We start from the raw sequence: 22,478 nt of genomic DNA on the forward strand, positions 1-22,478 counted from the left end.
TAACTTGGAGAAATAGGGTAGAATATGACCCCTTTAGAGGAATTGTTTTGAGTCTGCATATTTACGTGTGTCTGGTAAAAGAACAAGGCAATGGAGGAAAATGCTAATGATTGGTGTTAATAGCCAATAGTGCAATAGAGTGTGCATGACAATCCTGTGGCACACTTGAATGAGACAGTGTTGGTCCAAATTGTGGTTATGAGGGAGGTGAAAAATGGAAAAAGCATTGACATTGGATGTAAGATATGTAGACATCTTTAAGTGCAGGATGAGTCTTCCCATTTTGCACTTTTACAGATGGTTTATGGTGTGAAAATAAACATACCATGTTTTTATGTGTATATATACGTAAAGCTGGGCAGTAAAACCCAATAGATTGCTTGTGTGAGATGCAGAAGCTCATATCCTATCGACGACTGTTGGGATAAAGGCCAGTGGCATTATTTGATGTATTGAAGCACCAATAAGACACTGTCCCACTGTTTATGGGCAGGTATACAGCAATTGCAGTTACATAGCAGTTTCTCAAGGACAGGATATGGACAGTCTCTTAAAATAGGTTTTTTTCGCTAATCAATTCCTGTCTTTACTGAAATGCAATACAAATCACCAGTATGGAAGTTAGGGATGTAGGCTCCACATAAAATATGAATTCACTTTTTCTCTCTTTTTTTTTTAATAAGCACGGTCAAATGAACCAAACTGACACATGGCAGGAAAAGTAAATGACGTTTTTAAAGGTGCATTAGGTAATAAATCTAAAGCAATTGGCCCTAAAATCCTCCTAATATGTCACAGAGCAGGGCCGTTTCTAGCTGTTTCGGGGCCCTATGCAAGATACTATTTAGGGGCCCCTATTTTTTTCAAACTTACCCCACAAACACTTACATGCTTTGCAAATATATGCATAATGAATGTATCCAATACATGCAAATAATGACAGGTACTTTAAATTCTCAAAATATGAGTCTGAACTTGCAGTTTGGGGCCCCCTGGTGGCTGTGGGGCCCTATGCAGCTGCATAGTCCGCATATAGAAAGAAACGGCTCTGCACAGAGACTCAGGAATAATGTTCATATAACAAACTGAACTCACCAACAACAACAGTACAGCCAAAATATTTGCATTAAAAAAAATATTTTGCAGACTGCAAATCATGTCTATGTTTTGAAATCCTGTTTTGGCATGTGGCGCCACCTACCGCCGTCTACCAACTATTGCAGTCAGTAGAGTCTCAGCTGCCGAGCAACCACGGGTTGCCAGTTACGTCAGAAAACCAAACATAAAAGACCTCGGTATTTTGAATTTGAATGTAGTAACCCTTTTTGGCCACATTCTTACATATGGCACCTTTAACCTAAATATGAGAATATGCTCGGAATAAGGCAATGATAAGGAATAAGATTGAGGCAGTAATGTAACGTGATGTATTCCCGCTGCTGTAAAACACCAAAGAAGAAGAAGACGTCTTCACACAGTGAGGATTCATACCAAAAAAAACAGTATCTGGTGTCATGGTGCAACAGAAAACCAAAACAAAAAAATCATGGCTTGTTTGGGATATTTTTTTAATTTTTATTTTATCTCATCTCATACCTGTAAAAATATATTCTCAAAAATAAATAAATATATGAAATAAATATACTGTTTGTCCTAGGTAACAAAACCTTATAAATAAGAATAAAATCTGTCAACAAAAGTGTCTGTGTCAGTTCCATGTGGTCACGTGGGGCGAAACAACAGACTTCCTTCACTGGGATCCAGAATGAGTTCCACCACAAAGGGAATCCTTTTTTTTTTTTTTTTTTTTAAATGCCACTGGTCCTCTTCTTTCTTTTATTCCTCAGGCTCTTTGTCCAAAAAAAAAAAAAAAAAAATCACGTTTTCTGAGCGCTCTGTGTCCGAAACATCCCAAAACAAACATGGCTGATCTCCAGTGCATGAAACTACCTTTAAGTGTAAACCAGCCACTCTGTATATCGTGAATTAGACATTTCAACAAATTGTTCACATAGCAGCCACATAGTGTAATAATAACATCACAAGCCCTACTGTAAATGGTAAGATTCACCAGCCACAGCAGTAAAAAAAAATTACATAATAGCAGCCAGTTGTTAATCTCAACTAGGAGTTCCTCACTTGTCCACTTTAACATGCAGTTTTGGAAAAGTAGGGAGTTGGATTTTCATTAGTGGTAACTCATAGGAAATCCATAATGTCTCTGTTTGGTCACCACAGCCAACAAAAAAAGGTTCTTTTTTTCAGAGGTTTCCCAACTTCCACAGAAGATCCTTGGTGCTGTTCACTCAAACTCCACCTTCTTCAGGCTCTGGTTCCTTCGTCCACTCCAGTGAGGAGTGTCTTTTTATGATCTAATTCTCTTTAGATCAACAAGATCTCCCATTTTCCCTCAAGCACAGCCCAAGATTTGGGTGCACTTGGCTTGCCTTTTTTCTTTTTTTCTTTTTGATAGCTCAGATCAGCTCAGGTCAAATGACGACCCCGATCGCTCTCAGCTCTGGCCCAGTAAGTCCCTGTACAGCTCTGGTACTCTATCCGGGTCTACAGGCCTAGGCAGGAAGTGGGTGAACCTCTGATGTCGCCTTGACCGTGTCCCGTCCCGCGAAGTCCCGTCTTTGTTCAGAGCGACAAAATAAAATGGACCTTTTTCTCCATGCCGGTAGATGTTGGAAGAGTAGGTGTTGTACCAGTTTTCTTCAAACTGCTCCCTAAAAACACATTCTGCGGATAGTTTCTCCTGCAAGGGGGGAAAAAAAGAGGAAAATTTGAGGATCGTGGTTTGACAACTTAAAAAAAAATATCGATATAGACTGTATATTAAATGTTTGCTTACCGATCCATACAGTTCTCCCTTGCTGTTCATGGCGAGGTAAAGTCCACTGTCCACCCCTCTGATACTGACCAGTCCGACAGCCAGACTGATGAACTCCAGAATACCTGTGTGCGCATGACATCACGTTATATTCACTTGGCAGGCACTTCACACAATAATCATCAACCCCATCTGTGACATGATTTTAGGGCTTCATTTTTCAAACTCTACATGACAGCTACACGAGCAGTATCCTACGTTGTACGGTATGTGAGACTTAAATGTATCTGCGGGAAAGTGAACTACGTGTTCTGCAGTAGTGTGGTCCACAGCAGCAGCAGCAGCTGACTCTGACAAGCACGTCTGTGTGTCTGGAGTGGCCTCTGGCAAGTTACATCCAAGTCTTGAAAGTGGAATAAATCAAGTGCCAGAAAAGTGCTAAGGGCTCGCAGCACAAGGCATTTCCAAGAGGTCTTACTTTTTGATCTGCCGCGAGTTGCAGCTGTTAATGTTGATAGCTGAAGATAAGCGCGTGGACTCAAAAGAAAGGCTTTCAACCTCATGTCAAAGGGGGGAAAATGTGGTGGAAATGTGCAAATGTCTCATCTGTGATGAGCAGCTGGATGCACTCTAACATCTAGTGTAAATGCAGCAACCTGTCATGTTCTTTAAAGGTCACTTCAGAAGGATGCACTTCCATACTTTTATGTTATTTCTCATTTAAAAGTTGCATTTGGCACCAAGAAGACACCAAAACGTTTTTGGTGTCTTTGCTCTCATTTTTTGAACATTTTCTGCATTCTTCAGGACCAGAGGTCCTCATGGGGACCTAAACCTGGACCTATATGACCTTAATTGAGGCTCTGGTTGAAGTTAGGATTAAGATGTGTCCTGTGGTGATGTTGATGTAATGGTTATGGTTAGGAATAACGCTTTGTCCTAAGTGAATGGAAGTGAATGCAGTGTCCTTAAAAGAATAGCTGTGCAAACCTGTGTGTGTATCGTGCAATAAATTATCATTACTACTACTACACTGCTGCTGCTACTACTACTACTAATAATAATAATAATAATTTTTACCGAATCTGCTGTGGTCCTTCCTGGTGCCCTGCACGGTGCCATCGGGACGGATCTCCAGGTGAAAGCCGGTCCTGCAGTAGAGCTGCCGCCGCCTCAGAATCCCCTTCAGGTGGCTGAGGTCCGCCAGGCTGCGGGACAGCCTCTCTGCGGACACGACGTGCTCCTGCTGCTGCTGCTGCCGCCGCCCCCCGTGTCCCCCCATCATCATCATCAGCCCGTTCACCGAGTTGTAGTCCAGCGCCCCGGCTGGGGTGAGAACGAAATGAGAGCCAACGGGAGCCGGAGCGCCACCCGCGGCTCCGAAGCTGTCCAGAAATCCGAAACTCCCAATCTCGCCCGCTGGCCCCATCACAGAGGAGGAAGACACCCGGTTATCCGGTTTGCGCTAAGAGATCCGAGTCCAAGTGATGAGCAGATACAGCGCCGGAGGGGAGGAAAGGAAAAGTTGGACGCGCAGGAAGGCGCAGGAAAATCCTCAATCAGAATCAGAATCAGTGCGCGTTATTTGGCGCAGTCAGCAGCGGCAGCGGCGGCTTTTTAATTAAAAACGCCAGCGACCTGAAATCAAACTCCCGCGCGCTTGAATGCAGGGATCCTCATCTGTGGCTGCTCGTGCGCGTTCCTTCTCCTCCTCCTTCTCCTCCCTTCTATTTATCCCTCTCTCCTGTCCTCTGTCCGCTCCCTATCTCAACCCCTCCACCTCGGGATACTCCCCTTTGCTCCAGTGCACATCAGGAGGGTTTTCCTCCCTCTCTCTCTCTCTCTCTCTCTCTCTCTCTCTCTCTCCCTCTATTCTCTCTTTTATTTCTGCGGTAGCCTCCCTCTGCTCTCTCAGCTTGCAGCAGTGAGCCCATCGCATCCCATAAATCAGCTCCATCCATATATAGAGATTCACCTCAAGTTGCCTCCTCATGCAAATCATGCCCCCGGATCCCCTTCCTCCCCATTTACGGCTCATTTCTTGCTCCCGTTTGAAACGGAGCTCCTTCATCCCCGATGCTCGTCTTCCTCCCTGTCCTGCATCACCTTTGATGTGCACATGAGGAAATTAAAATAATTAAAAAAAATAAAGAAATGAGCCTGACATGGTTCTTCTCCCCCACCCCCACCCCCCCTCCTCTCCTCCAGCTGCACAACTGCAGTGTCATTTTGCGTATTTTCCAGGCGCTTGAGCACTGTTGGACACCTGCCATGTGCCGCAATGGGAGCGCGCAACTCTGCAGCAACTTGGAGAAAAGGAGAGAGCTGTGTGTGTGTGTGTGTGTGTGTGTGTGTGTCACACGGCATGAAAGTGATATTGTCATTATTACCTTAAACGCTTTACAGCCTCACACACACACACACATCCCCATTTCGAAATGACTCAGGTGCGGCAAGCAGAGAGAGAGAGAGGAAAGCCCCCATTTGCGTAATTTTCGCACTCGGCTGTTGATTTATTGGCCGTTTTATGTAACGCAGCCGCACGTTTACAACACACACACACACACACACACTGCTTCACCCACACACACACACACCTGTGCAAACGACATCACTTGACTGTCAATCCCTTCATTGATCTTTTCCCTACCAGGCTTTGAACAGCGCAGGATCCTTAATTGTGGTCTTAAAAAGACGAATCAAAGACGCAGACGCTTCAAAGTGCGCGGATCTTGTAAAGAGAGAATCGGGGGCCAATATGGGGGAATACACCTGTTTGAACTGCAGGCTCGGAAAAAGGAAAATACCCCCGACACTTGACACTTGAAGAACTTCAGATGGAAGATGGGGGGGGGGTGAAGAACATTACTCACCTCATCATGTAAACAATTCCTTTAATATGCATATTCATGTCTTTTCATTGATCATCAATCTGACTGCGTATCAATGTCCCTGCAGATTCTAATAGTGAGCCATTCTGAAAAATTACCCAAAGTGCATCAGGGAACTTGACTCAACATATTATATTTTCAGTTGCAACAACAATCCTTGTGAAAATGGAAAATACATGGATGTCACCTGCAACGATAAGGCACCTATAGGGATACCAGCTGTCAATCATGTGTCACATTTAAATTGAATACATTTTGTTTTTCTTGTAACCAGTGGAGTCGCCCCCTGGTGGTTAGTAGTGGTTAGCACTGCTGCTTCACAGCAAGAAGGTGCTGTCCATTCAAGCTGTTTGTCCAACAGTCTAAAATACTTATATATATATATATAAAGAAGTATTATTCTAAGGCAGGGGTGTCAAACTCATTTTCACCCAGGGCCACATCAGCATATAATGGTTACCCTCAAAGGGCCAGATGTAACTGTCATACAGAATAAATGTAACCAAATATAACGTAAAATAAATGTAACTACTCCGTAACATTTTGTTAAAATAACTTTCTGTATTTATTACTAATAAAATTTCACTTGTCGCATGATGCATATACAGTCATACGCTCCGATCTAGTGGCGGTGCCGTCACTTTATGTGCAACGCAATCGCCATGCTTTGTGGGAAATGTAGTTTATGGACAACGCACGCCTTAAAGCAGCATAGACCAATTTTAACACAGATTTTTTAAAGACCAATTAATCACTCGCGGGCCACATAAAATGACGTGGCGGGCCACATCTGGCCCCCGGGCCTTGAATTTAACACGTGTGTTCTAAGGCTATACACTCTTATAAATAAGGGTTCCCAAAGGGTCCTTCTACACGGGCTGAGGTTCTACCTGGAACCATTTGGCTTCTGAAAAACCTTTTCCTGAAGAAAGGGTTTTTCAAGGGTTCTTGGTAACACTAATGGTTCCAGTAAGAGCCATTTTGACCCAGAGAACCCTTTAAAACCCCTTTTCCTGAATAAAGGGTTTTGAAATGGTTCTTAGTGGAACCCTCCAAAGGGGTTCCAGGTGGAACCTTTATAAAAAGGTTCCACCTGGATCCAAAAAGGGTTCTCCTATGAGGACAAGCCGAAGCCACATGCAAACATACACATGTTACATACTGCACCTTTAATGCACCACGGGTTTATTGTCAGAGGGATCAAACTGCAGCTTTCACGGCTGATTTCGACTGGATTGGTGTAAAGAGGCGCAGGGCCACGTGGCCTGGACTATATATGTATATATATATATGTATATATGTGTATGTATGTGGCATTGATTTTGGCAACCGCACAGGCTCGCGCTGGCACGCACAAGCGCGCGCGCACAGCTGTCCCCTCCCTCGGGAGTCCCGTTGATAAATGAGTCGAAGGTGCAGAGGTGTTTGTGTCCACGCGCGAGCGCGCAAGTGGCTTTATTTTTTATTTATTTACTTTTTGAACTAATGTGGATTCCTGCAGCATGATATAAAGATGCGGGTTCACACTTTACTAATGCGCAACATGTTTATTCTACTGTTTAGTTCGTGCGTAAAAGGAATACGCGCACGTATAGAGCCTGACTTTGATTGGCGTGGCTCCCTCTCTCCCTCTCTCCCTCGGTTCATTAGTATTTATGACCAGCCAAAAAAAAAATTGAACTTTTTCTTTTTTTCTAAAGGAGACAGGATCGATCTTAAATCGCCTGTGGGCTGATCGGGTCCTGGTGTATTTGGATATCGATCTGCAGCCGCAACATGGCCACAATGAAGACGTCAACGACAACGGCACATTTCCACTTCACACGGCGCTCATTGAGCTCCTCGCGGTCACGTGGTTATGCTTTACAAATAACATTTTCTCGGGTTATTGCTGCTCTGAGTGAAGCCGACCATGCAGCCGGCATGGCAGTTGTCTTGGAGGAGGAGAATTAGGAAGGAGGCCCCCAGGGTTACACCTCCACCCCACACCCACACACACACACACACAGAAATTGCAACCTAATCGAATGCCTGGGTAATGGAATAAATGAATAGATGAAAAGTAGCCTCGGGGTTATTAGGAAAGTGGTTTCCAAAGCAAGGTTTGGGAAACTCCATGAGTCCTTGAACACATGGATTCAGAAGCTCCATGTCAAAATATAAACATATTTCAGATATGTTAATAATTGAACATGGTTGGTTTCCAAAGATTCTGCTCATTCCACATTAGTTGTAATTTATAATTCGTCCATTACAACATTATTGTGACCATTAGTCAACTCGTTTGGTAAATAAAGAGGACATAAATCAAAAGGATCCTATTAAAGGGTTTTTAATAATCCAATGACCCTTTAAACGGTGGTTTTGATAGTCATTGTTTGATCTGTTGTCAACTTTTGGCTAAATGGAGCTTACATGGTTAGAGTGATCCACGCCGGGCTTCATGTGTGAACAGGTGACACACCCCATCTGGGAGACGTGTCTCCTTTATTCTCTCGGCATCAAAGTGCTAAGAAAAGCCCCATCAGGTGAACATTAGTCCTACACGCAAAGACTTAAATGAAGAGTTCATCTTTGATATAATCGTTTGATACCTCCCTCCCCGCTCCCCTCTCGCCGCTTTGATCCCACGCTTCCCACTGGAAATGTGATAACACGCTGACCCCTCCATGAAAAGTGAAGATCGCTGCAGATTGACGTTGTTGGTCACTGATAATCTGTCGTGGAAACCGAGGGGGCTTTCATGTTCAATGTGATTTTGTACAAAGAGCAACATGTCTGTGGTGGTAAACCATTTCATGGCACTTTTTACTTCCACTTGACCTCACGTGACACTAATCATTTACGTTGGTAAAAGACTCGACTTATTAGACTAGAGTTAAATGGCTGGAAATAACTTGACTTATGGAATATTTACATTTCGATTTTAAATATTGATGAGTTAACGTGACAATCTGTTTTGTTTTCCAAAAAACATAGGGAAACACTGGGTGTCTTTTTCGGCCTTGTGCACAAACCTGGCAACCGAGTGACATCAACACCGCTATGTGAAATTCCATTTGACACTACAAATCCCACAAGGGAAGGTAAGACAGGAAGTCAGTTGGCTACTATTTATTTTATAAAATGGGTGAAACAGCCCTTTATGTTCATGTCCATCTCTGACAACATTACTATATATCACATGCTGTCAAAATATAAACCCAAATCAACAAAATAATTTTAGCTGAGTCATGTTTGAGCTGTTTATTTCTTCTTTTCGGGGAGAGGAATATTTGTCACACAGTCGGAGGATTGTGTCTTTGAAGTGACTCGGCACTAATGTGTTTAACACCTTCATAACGTTCATAAATGGCCTCAAATGACCGCATCACACTGATATCGGTATCGGTCGATACTCGAGTTTGCGATATATCGGTATCAGACGCAAGAAAAAGTGGTATCGTTCCATCTCTAATTACAATAGGTCCTAGGTCTATATGTATTTTCTTATGATAGATAGATAGATAGATAGATAGATAGATAGATAGATAGATAGATAGATAGATAGATAGATAGATAGATAGATAGATAGATAGATAGCAATGTCTTCCTTTAGCTAGCTTTAAGCTAACCGATACATAGCAATGTCTTCTCTTAGCTAACTTTAAGCTGATAGATAGATAGATAGATAGATAGATAGATAGATAGATAGATAGATAGATAGATAGATAGATAGATAGATAGATAGATAGATAGATAGATAGATAGCAATGTCTTCCTTTAGCTAATTTTAAGCTAACAGATAGATAGCAATGTCTTCTCTTAGCTTACTTTAAGCTAATAGATAGATAGATAGATAGCAATGTCTTCTTTTAGCTAACTTAAGCTAACAGATAGATAGATAGATAGATAGATAGATAGATAGATAGATAGATAGATAGATAGATAGATAGATAGATAGATAGATAGATAGATAGATAGATAGACAGACAGACAGACAGACAGACAGACAGACAGCAATGTCTTCTTTTAGCTAACTTTAAGCTAACAGATAGAGATAGATATGACATTATATAATCATATATACAATATTATGTATATAATTACGTTTTCTTTGGTTATAATTTGAATTTACCCTATGAAAACTATGATCTACAGACAAACGGGTTAGTACCTTTTATTTAAAGTGATGTATAATCAGTTTTACTTTAACTTCCTGTCAGTTTGTTAAACACTGTTCATGAATGACGTCACCAAAGTGTGTCTTTTGACCACATATATTAATCCCCTCACTCCGTGAAGCATCAGAGTCCTCTCCTCTGTTTGGGACTTTGCCCTCATCCTCAGCAGCGTTGTTGAACGCCGGCACATCTCGCGATAAACCCGGGGGAACGCGATAATTCAGAGCTGCCCGCAAAGTTCCATTCAGCAGCAGCAGCAGCAGCAGCGATGGCCGCTTTCCGCAGAGTGGTAGCGCTGGCCGGGAAACTCAACCTCTGGTCGGGGGCGAGAAACGAGCTGCTCGGCGGTCACACGGTCCGTGCAGGGAGGACGCGGGGGCGCGTGGCTGTCGGGATGTGTCTCGCAACCGGAGGCGCCGTCGCTCTTTACCTGTGCAGCGATATGTGGAGCAGCAGAGGCAGGAGGAGGAGGATGGAGAGGCTCAGCATCAACGATTTACTGCCGTCCATCCCGACCGTCGAGGCCAAAGACAAGGTATGAGGAGGAGGACTCTTTTACAAAACGTGTTGTCTTCACTGTTGACAGACAGACAGCATCTGGAGGTTAGAAAACAACAAACACTGTGAGAAAGGGAAGAGAGCGCGCATGCAGTAGTTCCTGACGTTTCCATCCGCTAACAGTTAACTATAACTCTCGGGCTCAGCCAGCACAGGCCCGCCTCTATTCTGAGGCAGACGGATGACATGTTTTCCTCTTTCTGTGGACAAACTGTGTCATACACTCCCAGCTCGCCCAGTGGAAACTGTTTGCTCACTGTTTTGGCTGCGTGGAGCGTGTGCGCGCGCAGACGCAGCGACGGCGCTCTCCGCTCCAGCTGGTGCTGAAATCACAACAAGCGTGTGTGTGTGTGTGCGTGTGTGTAGCAGCTAGTGGTAAACAAAGTACTCGGATGTTTTACTTGCACAGAAGTGGAAAGTAACGAAATACATTTACTCAAGTTACTGTATTGAATACTTTTTTGTGTGTGTATTTTGTATTTTTTAAGTAATTTAAAATCAGGATTTTGTGTTTTACTTGAGTACGTATTGACTCAAATATTGCACTTAGTTACTTTATAAATCCTATCCGTTACTGAGTAAAAATAAAAATTCAGCAAAATGAAGACCTACAGGGGGGAAATATATATATATATATATATATATATAAATATACACCAGAATCAGACGAATGATGATGTGATAAGCACCAGCACAAAAGTGACGTAATATCCTGTGTTGCTTCGGGCACGTGAGCTCCAAAATAGTATTGGATTTTCTGACCCCTTGTAGTATCACATTTCAAATATTAAATATGAATAAAAAAAATAAAGTAAAATATAGATAGAAAATGTAAACATTGAAATTAAATCATGTATCTCAAAAGTTGTGGACAAATAATATAGTATGTACAGGGAGATAATGCATTGCAGTATGTATAGGATATGTATGATATGATATATATACGATATAAATTCCTGGAATTGTTGTCTCGCGGAGCTCGGCTTTGTCCCTAAGAAACGCGAGAGTGCAGACGAGGGCAATAGTATACGGAAGAGCGTAAGTCTGCAAAGTGTTGTGTTCTCGGCTCCACAGTGCAGCACAGAGTTCTACACAAACTTCCAGCCTCAGAGGATTTACGTGTCCAGTGGATACATTTTATACATGACGGCAATGTGCCGGCTCGAGTCGGCAAATGATGGCTTTTCCAAATGCTAACTGCTGTTAGCTGCTGGAGCCTCAGTGACGCTGACGTAGTTTCCTGTGTCTCATTTGCATTTAACGAGACAGGCACTCAAAACTGAGCGTTCTGAACAGGGCTGTTTTGGCAGGGTGATTGAACTGCTGTGGTGATTCATACTTAAAGTATTTTGACCAAAGCATGTCACAAACATGTTCATTAGGACACCAGGAAACTAGGTTCACTAGTAGAAATAGGGTATAATATGAGTCCTTTAAACATTTATTGTCAATCTGGATTCAGTCAAGTCTGGGTTACGATCAACATTTTGTAATTTCTTTTTGGAGTCATACCCTAGAAAACCTTTGTTCACAGTTATAAAAAAAAACATTTCTGATAGATGGGTCCATGCTAGGAATTCCACAAAAACCAAACAGTTTCTTCCTTGTGTTAACCTATGTCCCCAAAAGGTTTCATCGACTCTTGAGTTGAGCTGCTCACAGACGACAAACTAACACCAATCCAATCCAGATTGTGCCTGGATCACCAATAAAATCAAATGATTTATCACTCCTGCAGCTAACCTGACTGACGGACTAAGATGCACCAAATGACTGATTTGAACTGTGATATCATTCAATTGGACGCCAGTTAATTAAAGCCATAGTTCCGTTAGCATTGAGCAAGGAAATGTCTATGTCTTTCAAAGAAGAGTCTGGTGTATTTTGTCGCTAAATGACGCACTGACATTTCTATGATATACACACTATAGAGTGACTCTAAGTCTGTTGATGTCACATTTTAGTTTCGGCTCAGCTCACTTGGAACCTGGCATTTAGACCACCATTTCCAGCTGGAAACTGAAAATCACAAACGGCTACCGAGGTTCTACCTGGAACCATTTGCTTCTGAAAAACCCTTTCCCGAAGAAAGGGTTTTTGAAGGGTTCTTGGTAATATTAATGGTTCCAGTAAGAACCATTTTGATCCAGAGAACCCTTTAAAACCCCTTTCCTGAATAAAGGGGTTTTAAAATGGTTTTTGGTGGAACCCTCCAAAAGGGTAGCCAAGAAGGGTTCTCCTATGAGGACAAGCTGAAGAACCTTAATGGTTCTACTTAGTACTTTTACGTCTAATAGTGTACCTGTGTCTATCATTAAAAACCAGGCACCTGTTTTATCGTCGTAAATGTAAATATTCCATGTGTGACAGGTCAGATTCACAAGCTTGTTGTTGATATGTGCACAGGTCAATCCAGGCCACATTTTTAACTTTCATTAGGGTAAGTTCGAGCGGAGCTGTGAAAAACCCAGAGGGTGGATGAAAGAGGACGCAGCTGTGAAGCTGTGAATATGGGGACGCCGGAGGGGAAAACACCTGGAGCATCTGCTGTGCTGCCAAAGAGAACAAGATCAGGCAAACCGGCTACAGTGTCAGCTGTAGCTGCAAGACATCGTCACAACTCCGCGAGGACATGGTGGTGCAGTTTGAGAAGTCTTAAGAAGAAGCTTAGTCATCGTGAGCTTAATCCATTCACTAAGTTTGAAAACCTTGCTACACCGTGTAGTGCTGCAGAACTCTTGTAAACTTCATTCGTTAGAGTCAAAGCCGTGGGTGTCTCGGCTCTTACTCTTGATTACAGCGCATTCCTATGAAGCCTTGCACTCATCTCCTGCTCGCGCGTACAAAAAGTCCCCTTTGGTGAAAACAGCATCAAAGCTTTATGAATGAATCCGTGCGCTCATTAGCCTGTTCGCTGAGCTCAGGAGGAACCTCGGCGCGCCGGGCCCTGCAGCTAATCAGATTTAAATTTGGAAACCTCTCTGCTAATTGCACAGCTTCGTGCTGCACAATCTGTCGGTGCTGCAGTTCTCCGACACTGCAGCTAATCAAGTCGGAGCCCTGGATTCAGAGATGCTAATCAAGTAGAAAGTGTGGTGTTTGCGTGTATGTGTGTGTCTGTTTCCTCCCGTTATTGCACTGTGCCAGAGGTACAGACTCTATTTATAATCTCGCAGAGCTAAATGGAAAGAGTCGGCGCAAAGAATGGATGGATTCTCCTCATTATGGAGGCTCAAAAGCGGTGAAGAGGCACACGCCGTTTCAGTTCGGCACAGGGTGCTGTCATCGCAGACGAAAAGCTGTCACAGCTGGAAACGCTCACATCACTTAAGTGAAATCCTCTGGCTGTCAAGTCAAGTGCATCACTGTTTCTGAAGCAAAATATGCAGGCTTCGCCTTCTGCTCATGGCCTCTCTTCCCTTCTCTCTCTCTTTCTCTCTCTGCAGGCACGACCATTCGACTTTGAGGACGGAGACGTGTACATGTCGTCCCACGAGCATCGCTTCCGCATGTTCAGCTCCGTGGAGTACGAAGGCCAGCTGTACATGACTCCGCAGAACTTCATCGAGTCGGTCACGATGAGCGAACCGCGGAGTACGTATCACAGAATCCCACGTCACCTTCGCATGCTCCCGTTAAAGCTCCCATAGAATGGAAGTACCAATTAACGCTGTTTTTTTTGCTGTGTGTATCTGCGCCATTACCTCATTTATGAAGCCCTGAAGGTTCAAAACAAACAGTTTAGCCACTGCTGAGAACGCTGTGTTGTATCGTATGAACCTGCTCCGGGCACATCCGGTTGCGTACATTAAACCACAGAAGAAGAAGAATGTCCGTTATGGAAGTGTTTCACTTCCGGGCAGTATCTTCTGACTCTGGGTCCGACTCTGGGTCAAAGGCATTAAAGGGACTGCGGCGGGGAGTCGTGAAGAAGCCCTTTTTAAACATTGTTAAAACAATGTTTTGATAATGAGTCGCAGTGCGTCCACCGTTCCACAGGGGGAGCTGCGCTTCTGAGAGCTGGTGTGCTAATTAGGTCACTTCCAGGTACCTGGCCAATCACAAGACAGTTGGGAAAGCTCTCGTTGGCTGGCCAATCACAACACAGTCTGTCTTCTAGGGGTGAGATTTCGGTCTGAAACAGCGTGGCTGACGAGAGCTTCAGTGAGGAGAGATTTTTATCGGCTCATTTACAGCAACTAGAAGGTTTTTGACCATAAAAACAAGTTAATGTATGTAAGTAGACCTCAATAACTCACATATATGTGCAACAGGACTTTAAGCTATAGATTTCCTTGGTCCATAAAATATCACATACCCTGAAATGATGAGGTTCTCGAAAGTTTGAATGATTTCTTTATTAAATGGAGTAAGGTAGAAACTTGAAAATATTCAAATTTGAGCACTTTTAATTTTTAATTTTAAATCACTCTAACCGACAGAATGACCCAAAACAAAAAGAAAAATCTCAGATTCTGTTCAGGCATCATTCTTTTATTGTTTGTCGTGATCTGATGTGTCAGATGAGACCAAATTTAAAAGGGGGAAAAATGTTATATACACTTTATTTGTGCTGGCTTAAAATGTATCATCATCTGCTGCTTACTGGCTGCAGAAAGTGCCCAGACAAACCAAGACAGCTAAATGTCTTTTCTACTTCTACAACTACATTATCCTTTTGAATCGATGTTTAAAGCAATTTCAATTTGACATAGATGTTCAGTTATTGGTATTCTGTCATTTTAAAAGTCTTGCAGGTCTTTGCTGTTTCTGTCAACCTGCTGCCAGTCCCTGTCAGCCAGCCTCAAAGCAGATGACTTTGCTGCTGTTGTTTAGTCTGAGGTTAACGTTCGTCTCACACACGCACACAAAAAGCTGCTTTAAAAATGTCCTCATAGGTTGAGGTTATCTCAAACATCCATCCAAAAAGGCTATCACTCCATCCCTCAGAAGGCTTGCGATTGTCCTGCGTGCAAACGGTGCACCTGTATGCGTGTGTTTACATCTCGTGTGGCTCGCCGACACACGATACGGCCGCGCAGACGCTCTCTCTCTGAAGCGCGATCCTCTAATGCCCCTCTTTGAAGTTGAATTAGATGAACTTTGTTGTATAAAAGGGAGCAAAAATAGTGCATGCTTTTACAGGGACATTCCACATTCTACAAAGACAAGCAAAGGGGTACTTTAGACAGTATAAATGGCCTGTGATGATGACACTGTATAAATAGTGAGCGTGCCTGTGTGTGTCGGTGTGTGTGTGTTGTGGCTGTACCCGGCACATTAAGACCCATTTCTAGATCATACAGATGCTATCTGTCCGAGCCCACCCAAACTCTTCTCCTCTTTCTCTTCTTCTTCTCTCCTCTTTTGTCTCGTTTCCCTGGCAGACAAGAGGCCCTGGAGGTCCTTGACCAAACAGGTGGGAGACGCACTCCTAATGTTTCTTTCTTCTGCTCCTCCATGTTTGCAGGCATCTGGTGCATGTCACGTCTGCCGCAGACTTTGTACTCGTACAAACTGTGTGAATCCAAATGTTTTTCATCACTTTGTGAAAGTAGCAGTGCATGCTTTGTAGGTCATTTTCTGCCAGTATATACAACATGTTGCTGTATTCAAACACAAATATGTATTTGGACATCACTTATGTCCACAGAAGTCACATTTTAAGTAAATAAAACTTAAAGATAAATGCATTTTTTTTGCATGTCTTTGCCTCCGCACCTATGGCATGCTGCCCTCTGCTGATTTGCATATTTGCAGTGTATCTACTGAACCTGTGTGTGATTTTGTGTGCGTTTGTGTATGTGTGTCAGGAGCTGGAGAAGATCCTGTCAGACACACCACCAGTATGGAGAGGATCTTCCAAACTGTTCCGCAATCTGAGAGAACGAGGTCAGAGAAAGTACACGCACACTCTCTCTCTCTCACACAAACACAAACATACACAAACAAACTTGTTTTCATTTCTTAGTGAGGACACATCATCAACATAATGACCCTCACCCTGACCTTAATTGTCATAACTAAATGTATAAGCCACACAGAACCATTTTTGCGCAGCATTCGTAGTGAGGAAAATTTGGTCTCACTTTTATTGTGGTCATCCGTTCAAAAGGGATGCTTTTATTTTGAAAGGGTAAAATACCGGAAGTAGAAAAAAAACGAGTGAAATAGTGCCAAATAAGGCCGCAAAAACGGAGTCTTAAACACTTTTCATGGTTTGTTTTAGCACCTGACTGACGAGGCCACACGGTCTGTATATGTTTTATTTTATATTATGTGTGTTTTGAGTTGTTTTTAATCTCAGTTAGTACTTTATAGAGTTTACTGTTGATGTGAATGCTATGCTAGTAGCATCACTTCACTCTTACTGTTAGCATCATCCTATGGAAGATTTATTTGCAGTCAACCTTTTTTTTTTTTTTTAACAAGGAAAAATATAGTTTGACGTTATTAAGGTTGGTTGTTTTGTTTTACACATTTTATTGCAATATTACCATATTAAAGTGTTGTTTACTAAAATATAAATAGTGTGCATTTAGCACTTCAGTAGACGTTATCTGAAATAGCATTAAAAGGGGAGTTAAAGAGAGACAATTCCTATGTTCACGTGAGTAAAATTTTGTAAAAATTATATATTATAATATTATAATATATTATATATTATAATTATAAATCAAGGGCATGTTTGTTTGGAGCGGAGTTTTCAATAAAGCATACTGAATTATCAGTAAAGGAGCCAGACCATTATTCAGCCAGGGATGCTACATAATGCGTTCCCTAACCCCTTACTCAGACTTTAACCATCACAGCTAAATGCCTAACATTTAACCAAATTCTAACCCTAACCCTAAAACCAAAAATTCTTTGAAAGATGTGAGGACAAATTCAAATCTGAGCCTTAAACTTAACCTGTTCCTCAGAAATTTGATTGTGCTTCTTTAGGATCATGTTATGGTCTCAATGAGGAGGTCTACTGGTTCTGACAAGGTCAGTGTTTATGCCATAAAAGGTCCTAAAGAGGACACAAATACAAGCATGCGCGCACACACAGGGAATATAATCCGTGATCTTTACCATTTCAACTAATTGACTTAATCCCAAAACCTACCCCGACATAACTAGTCGTGCAAAGGCACCTTAAACGGTCTTATGCACTTACACACTTAAAGACTCTTAAACACACTTTGGCTGTTATCAGAGTAAATAAGCAACAGTCAGATTTTAACAGGATTTCAGTACATTTTCTTAAGTGTATGTGGAACCTTTACCTACTGATGTGTGACTAAACAGTGCCTGTGAGCTTGTGTGTGTGTCGCTGTAGGTGGCGCTAATCCGAGGTTGGCCACACAACCGGCTGAAAAAACTAAAAATAAACCTCTCCTCTCTTCTCCTCGCCTCTCTTCATTACATACTAAGGTAAAATAGTGAAAATATTAAGAAGAAAAGACAGAAAAGCAGCCCCCCCCCTCTCTCTCTATTTAAAGCATTTGTTACAGGAGTGTGTAACACACTAGTCAAACAGTCCGGAAGTGAGTCCCCGTAGTGATAATTACACACGCATAAACACACACAGCGAGAGATGCTAAATATATGGTGCCCTCTGTGATGCGTCCCCTCTGTTCCTCTAATATGACAGAGGAAAAGAATGAGATATGAGAGCGAGGGAGTGATATGGAAGGGGGAAAAGGTAAAACAGGGAGAATAGTGAGAGGAAAAAAAAAAGGAGGAATGAACTGAGAAACAAGAAAGCTCATCAACGTACTGTAAGAAGTGTGTGTGTGTGTGTTGTCTGAGCTTTTGCTTACTCCCACATTTATTCAGTGCAGTGTGTCTGTGTGTGTGTGTGTGTGCTTATGTTTGAACATGCTCTCCTATTCATGCCATGATGAGCGAGGACAGTTTAAGTCCTTGGAATTGCTTCAGATTTCTGAGAATGACAGAGCTGTGTGTCAGACAGAGGAATGCAGCATTGCTGACTGTGTGTGTGTGTGTGTGTGTGAGAGAGAGAGAGCGCTGCACAATTTGTCAGTGTTGGTTGTTAGGTTGTGTGTTTCTACCTTGCTTCATCATGTATTCATTTTGTGGATGACATGTCATGTTCTTTCCATTTGTATCTGATATAGCATATTGTTTTATCTTCGACCTGAGGTTCCATAATTGATGTGAAATCCATTGTGAAGTGGATCTTTACGCAGCTGTCAACAGCTGCTGAAGAGACCATTATAGTCAGTAGTACATTAATGATTGTAAACACAGAATGCATTGGAGAAACCCGAGTAGAGTGTCTCTCCTGGTCTTTGCTCAGTTCGGGGCAACACAAAGACAAGAGAATTCAATTCTACACAAAGAGCAGTCATGCATCAGGAAAGCACAACTGCTTCTACCTAGTGTCGTGTTCACACACACACACACACACACACACACACACACACACACACACACACACACACACACACACATAAACACGCACATGGGAAAGCAGTCTCCCGTAACACTCAAGCGAGTCACCCTGAACTATCTGAGCGATCAGACAGAAAGCGACAAAGAGGGAGAGAGAGATGAGACGGAGCTATAGAGATTTCTAAATGGGCCTGAGGCAAGACAGAATCACCTCCTGAAACATTTTTCACTCGCTTATCCAAACACACGCTCACACCCATCGCCGCCAGTGTCTTCACTTTGGACACTCGGGGTTTTAGAAAAACCAAAAAAAACGGTGTGTGGCCAAATGGCTGTTGGCAGCTCAGCTTGAGGAAGACACATTTAAAGATGCTATCTTCATGAAAGGAAGGATTATGTGTGTTACTATGTGTGTGTGTGTGAGTGTGTGTCGAGAGGCCCATGGTCTTTGAACATCTGTAAACATTGTGTGTGTGTGTGTGACCTTTTCTTTAACTCTCTCTGTCTCGCTTGTCATTACTAGGAATCATCTCTTACACCGAGTACCTGTTTCTGCTCTGCATCCTGACAAGTGAGTCCACGCAGTCTCCCCACACGTCCTCCCGTTCACTTAACCTCGTCCTCCACTTTCTTCTTCACTTTTTCCTTAAAGCACTACGTGCTATTTTTTTTTTTCTTTTTTTTTTTAAACAAGAACAAAGTTCAGCTGAGCCGAAGGTGCATGATGTGAACTAAACCCAGGCCCACCCAGAACTTAACAAGACACAATTATGACGCAGAACTGGTGGATTTTCCCTTTCCCTTAGGGTAAGAAAGAAATTAAGGGAGATGCAGAGAGAAAAGACAAAAAAGAAAAGAGCTCCACTTGAAACCTTTCAAAACTTACATGTCAGGAAAAACTGATCATTGGAGATTCATCAAGTAGAAATATTTCCCCTCTCTCTGAGAACAGTAATTACTGCATTACATTTTAAATAGGGCTGTCACAAATTAGACCAAAAAAAATCGCATAATTTGAGTGTAGTGTCTCATACAAGGAGTGTGTCAGAGAGAGAGAGGAGTCACTCTGTGTCCCACTTTTGAAACAGCTGATGTTATTGTGTCATATGTAACTAAAAAAAACATGGAACACAACGCGACTTTGGGAAAAAGACAGGAAGTGAAATAAATAAATAACTGAATAAATAAATGGAGCTGCAGCTGCTGGGACACAATGATAAACACCTTGCTGCTTCTTCACACGTTATTTGTTAAAGGTCCTATCGCACATATATGTGAGGGTCTACTTACATACATTAACTTGTTTTTATGGTCAAAAACCTCCTAGTTGCTGCAAACTAGCCGATAGAAATCTCTCCTCACTGAAGATCTTGTCAGCCGCGCTGTTCCAGACCGAAATCTCGCCCCCAGAAGACAGACTGTGTTGTGATGGTCATGTCAGCTCTCAGAAGCGCAACTCCCCCTTCTGGAACGGTGGATGCACTGCTACTCATTATCAAAACATGTTTAAAAATGGCTTCGTCACGACTCCCCGCCGCAGTCCCTTTTACGACCCGGCGTCGGACCCAGAGTCAGAAGACACTGTCGCAACTGAATCACCTCCACAACGGACGTTCTTTTTCTTCTGTGGGTCAATGTACGCAACCAGGTGTGCCCGGACTAGTGCCCGGAGCAGGAGGATCTGCTGTTCATCCTTACGTCACGATTCCAGGCTTTTTCAGATCTCTTGCAGAGAGCGAGAATACAATAAAATCCAGCGTTCTCAGCAGTTTGTTTTGAAACTTTAGGGCTTCATAAACGAGGTAATGGCGCAGATACACACCAAAAAACAGCATTAATTGGAACTTCAGGGTCTATGGGAGCTTTAATTCTGCAGCCTGGTACATTGACCTGACATAATCTGGATGAAAAAGTAAAGGCAGTTCAGGTGGAATCCTTTAAAGTGCAAATGCTGTTGCATAGACGTCGCGTTACATCAGGTGTATTGCACTTCTGTCAATTTGAAATAATCATATTAATCTAAAAGTCATAGTTCCTGAAGTAACTTTCTTTTCAGTCATTTGATGACATTGTTTATATGGACACAAAAACGGTTGTATATTGCAAATTAGTATACTTGACAGCCCTCGTTTGTATTAAATATTGTCCTGACGTGTACACATCATGTTCTACAGACTGAAGATCACACAGTCAGTATGTCACTCAAATTAAACGACAATAATTGTGTAGAAATTGATGATTCCCTCTGATATCGCTAAGTATTTACAAATATTTATTCAAAATCGATCAGCCCTACCTTTAATCGCAGTTTGCTGAAGCTCCATATGTTGGAGGGGAAACCATGAATCATGACCTCATTAATCAGGAAACTGATGAGGCTTTATATATCGTCTCTGTCTAATCAATTTAATTTATGTTAATTTAAACTCAAGTCTAAAGGGAGCTGTTGAACTCACTGTCCTCAATCTACATACTTCCCCCCCTGTCCCGTCTATCCTATGTTGCCCCCTGTGCTATTTCTGGATTCCAAATTACCTTTACCTCACGCGCACATGCACACGCTCACCCTATGTGCTCTGCTCTCTGTTCTCTAGAGCCCCACGCTGGTTTCAAGATTGCTTTCAATATGTTTGATGCGGACGGCAACCAGATGGTGGACAAGAGGGAGTTCTTGGTGGTGAGTCGCTGACGAAACTGAGAGAAAATCCGTCCTCGGATGAATTCAAGTCTTAATATTATCACTTTAAAATGTTTACTTTCACTGACAATTGGTGCCGATCGTGAATTTAAGAGAAAAGCAGCTTCCTCTTCCTCCTTTTTTTTAAAGATTTAAACACATTTACTTCACTTTACAATAGGCTGTGGTCACCGTTATTGTCTAAATATGACCTTCACTTGACCTCTCCTTTCTTACATGTATAATTGCTTTTCATTCGACCTAAAAACACCAATAATTTGCTGCTCTGATGTTTGACATTCCTTTTATCTGGTCTGTTTATGTCTGTGTGGGAGAAGACACTAACAAAGGAAAAACAGAGAGTTAAAATGAAGCCACGTTTTTTTTTTTTTATTTCCCATTACCCTGCAATGTTTTCAAGTTTAAAGCAAATCAAGTCCACATCTTTTTAAAAGTGGCTCGAGTAATCAAAGTGCAGAAAACCTACATGTAGAGCTGCATATGTCTCGTTTTTCCACGTGGGAAGAGACACACAGATTTTTGATCAAAACCAGTGCCACAGGAGGGAAGTGATCAGAATCTCAGCGGAGGCTCGTGCATGATGGCGGATCAGCGGGAGTGGGTGGTAATGGTGAAAAATCCTGCGGGAGTGGACAGGTGTGCGAACAAAAAAAGAATTCCCACACTGAGGGTTGGGTAAAAGGCTCTGATTTTGCCAACAAGTGACATATGTGGTCCAATGAAGGGAATATTCCGCTGACAAAAGCCTTCACAGACACACAAGACACAGTTGCTAATCTGTTGTAATCTTTTTAAAATCTTCTTACAAAATGCTTTTTATTGTCTTTAATCATCTTTTTATTGTCTTTAATAATTTAAAAAAATTAAATTTTTAAGATGCATTTGATACTTACAGAAAAAAACATCAGAATTCTGACTATTCTCTGAATTCT

The 22,478-nt window shown here is 42.3% G+C and overlaps 2 protein-coding genes across 2 annotated transcripts in view; one reads left to right on the forward strand and one right to left on the reverse strand.

The window, feature by feature from the left end:
• Window positions 1–2,512: 2,512 nt before the first annotated feature.
• On the reverse strand, window positions 2,513–4,262 carry LOC310940805 (fibroblast growth factor 20-like; the record flags this gene model as incomplete). Its single annotated transcript, XM_083905817.1, has 3 exons — window positions 2,513–2,758; window positions 2,855–2,958; window positions 3,914–4,262. The coding sequence occupies 3 exons, from the start codon at window positions 4,260–4,262 to the stop codon at window positions 2,513–2,515; spliced, it is 699 nt and encodes a 232-aa protein (XP_083761943.1).
• A 5,893-nt stretch (window positions 4,263–10,155) lies between these two features.
• The window catches only part of LOC310940770 (calcium uptake protein 3, mitochondrial-like), a gene marked incomplete at both ends in the record, with an annotated part of 29,010 nt that continues 16,687 nt past the window's right edge, over window positions 10,156–22,478 (forward strand). The window contains 6 exons of the mRNA XM_083905769.1: window positions 10,156–10,422; window positions 13,892–14,039; window positions 15,833–15,864; window positions 16,259–16,337; window positions 19,372–19,419; window positions 21,443–21,525. Coding sequence (XP_083761895.1) covers window positions 10,156–10,422; window positions 13,892–14,039; window positions 15,833–15,864; window positions 16,259–16,337; window positions 19,372–19,419; window positions 21,443–21,525 — 657 coding nt within the window. The remainder of the gene's footprint in view (window positions 10,423–13,891; window positions 14,040–15,832; window positions 15,865–16,258; window positions 16,338–19,371; window positions 19,420–21,442; window positions 21,526–22,478) is intronic.

This window comes from Microchirus variegatus (genome assembly GCF_963457635.1).
Source record: "Microchirus variegatus genome assembly, chromosome: 19".
Lineage (NCBI taxonomy): Eukaryota > Metazoa > Chordata > Actinopteri > Pleuronectiformes > Soleidae > Microchirus > Microchirus variegatus.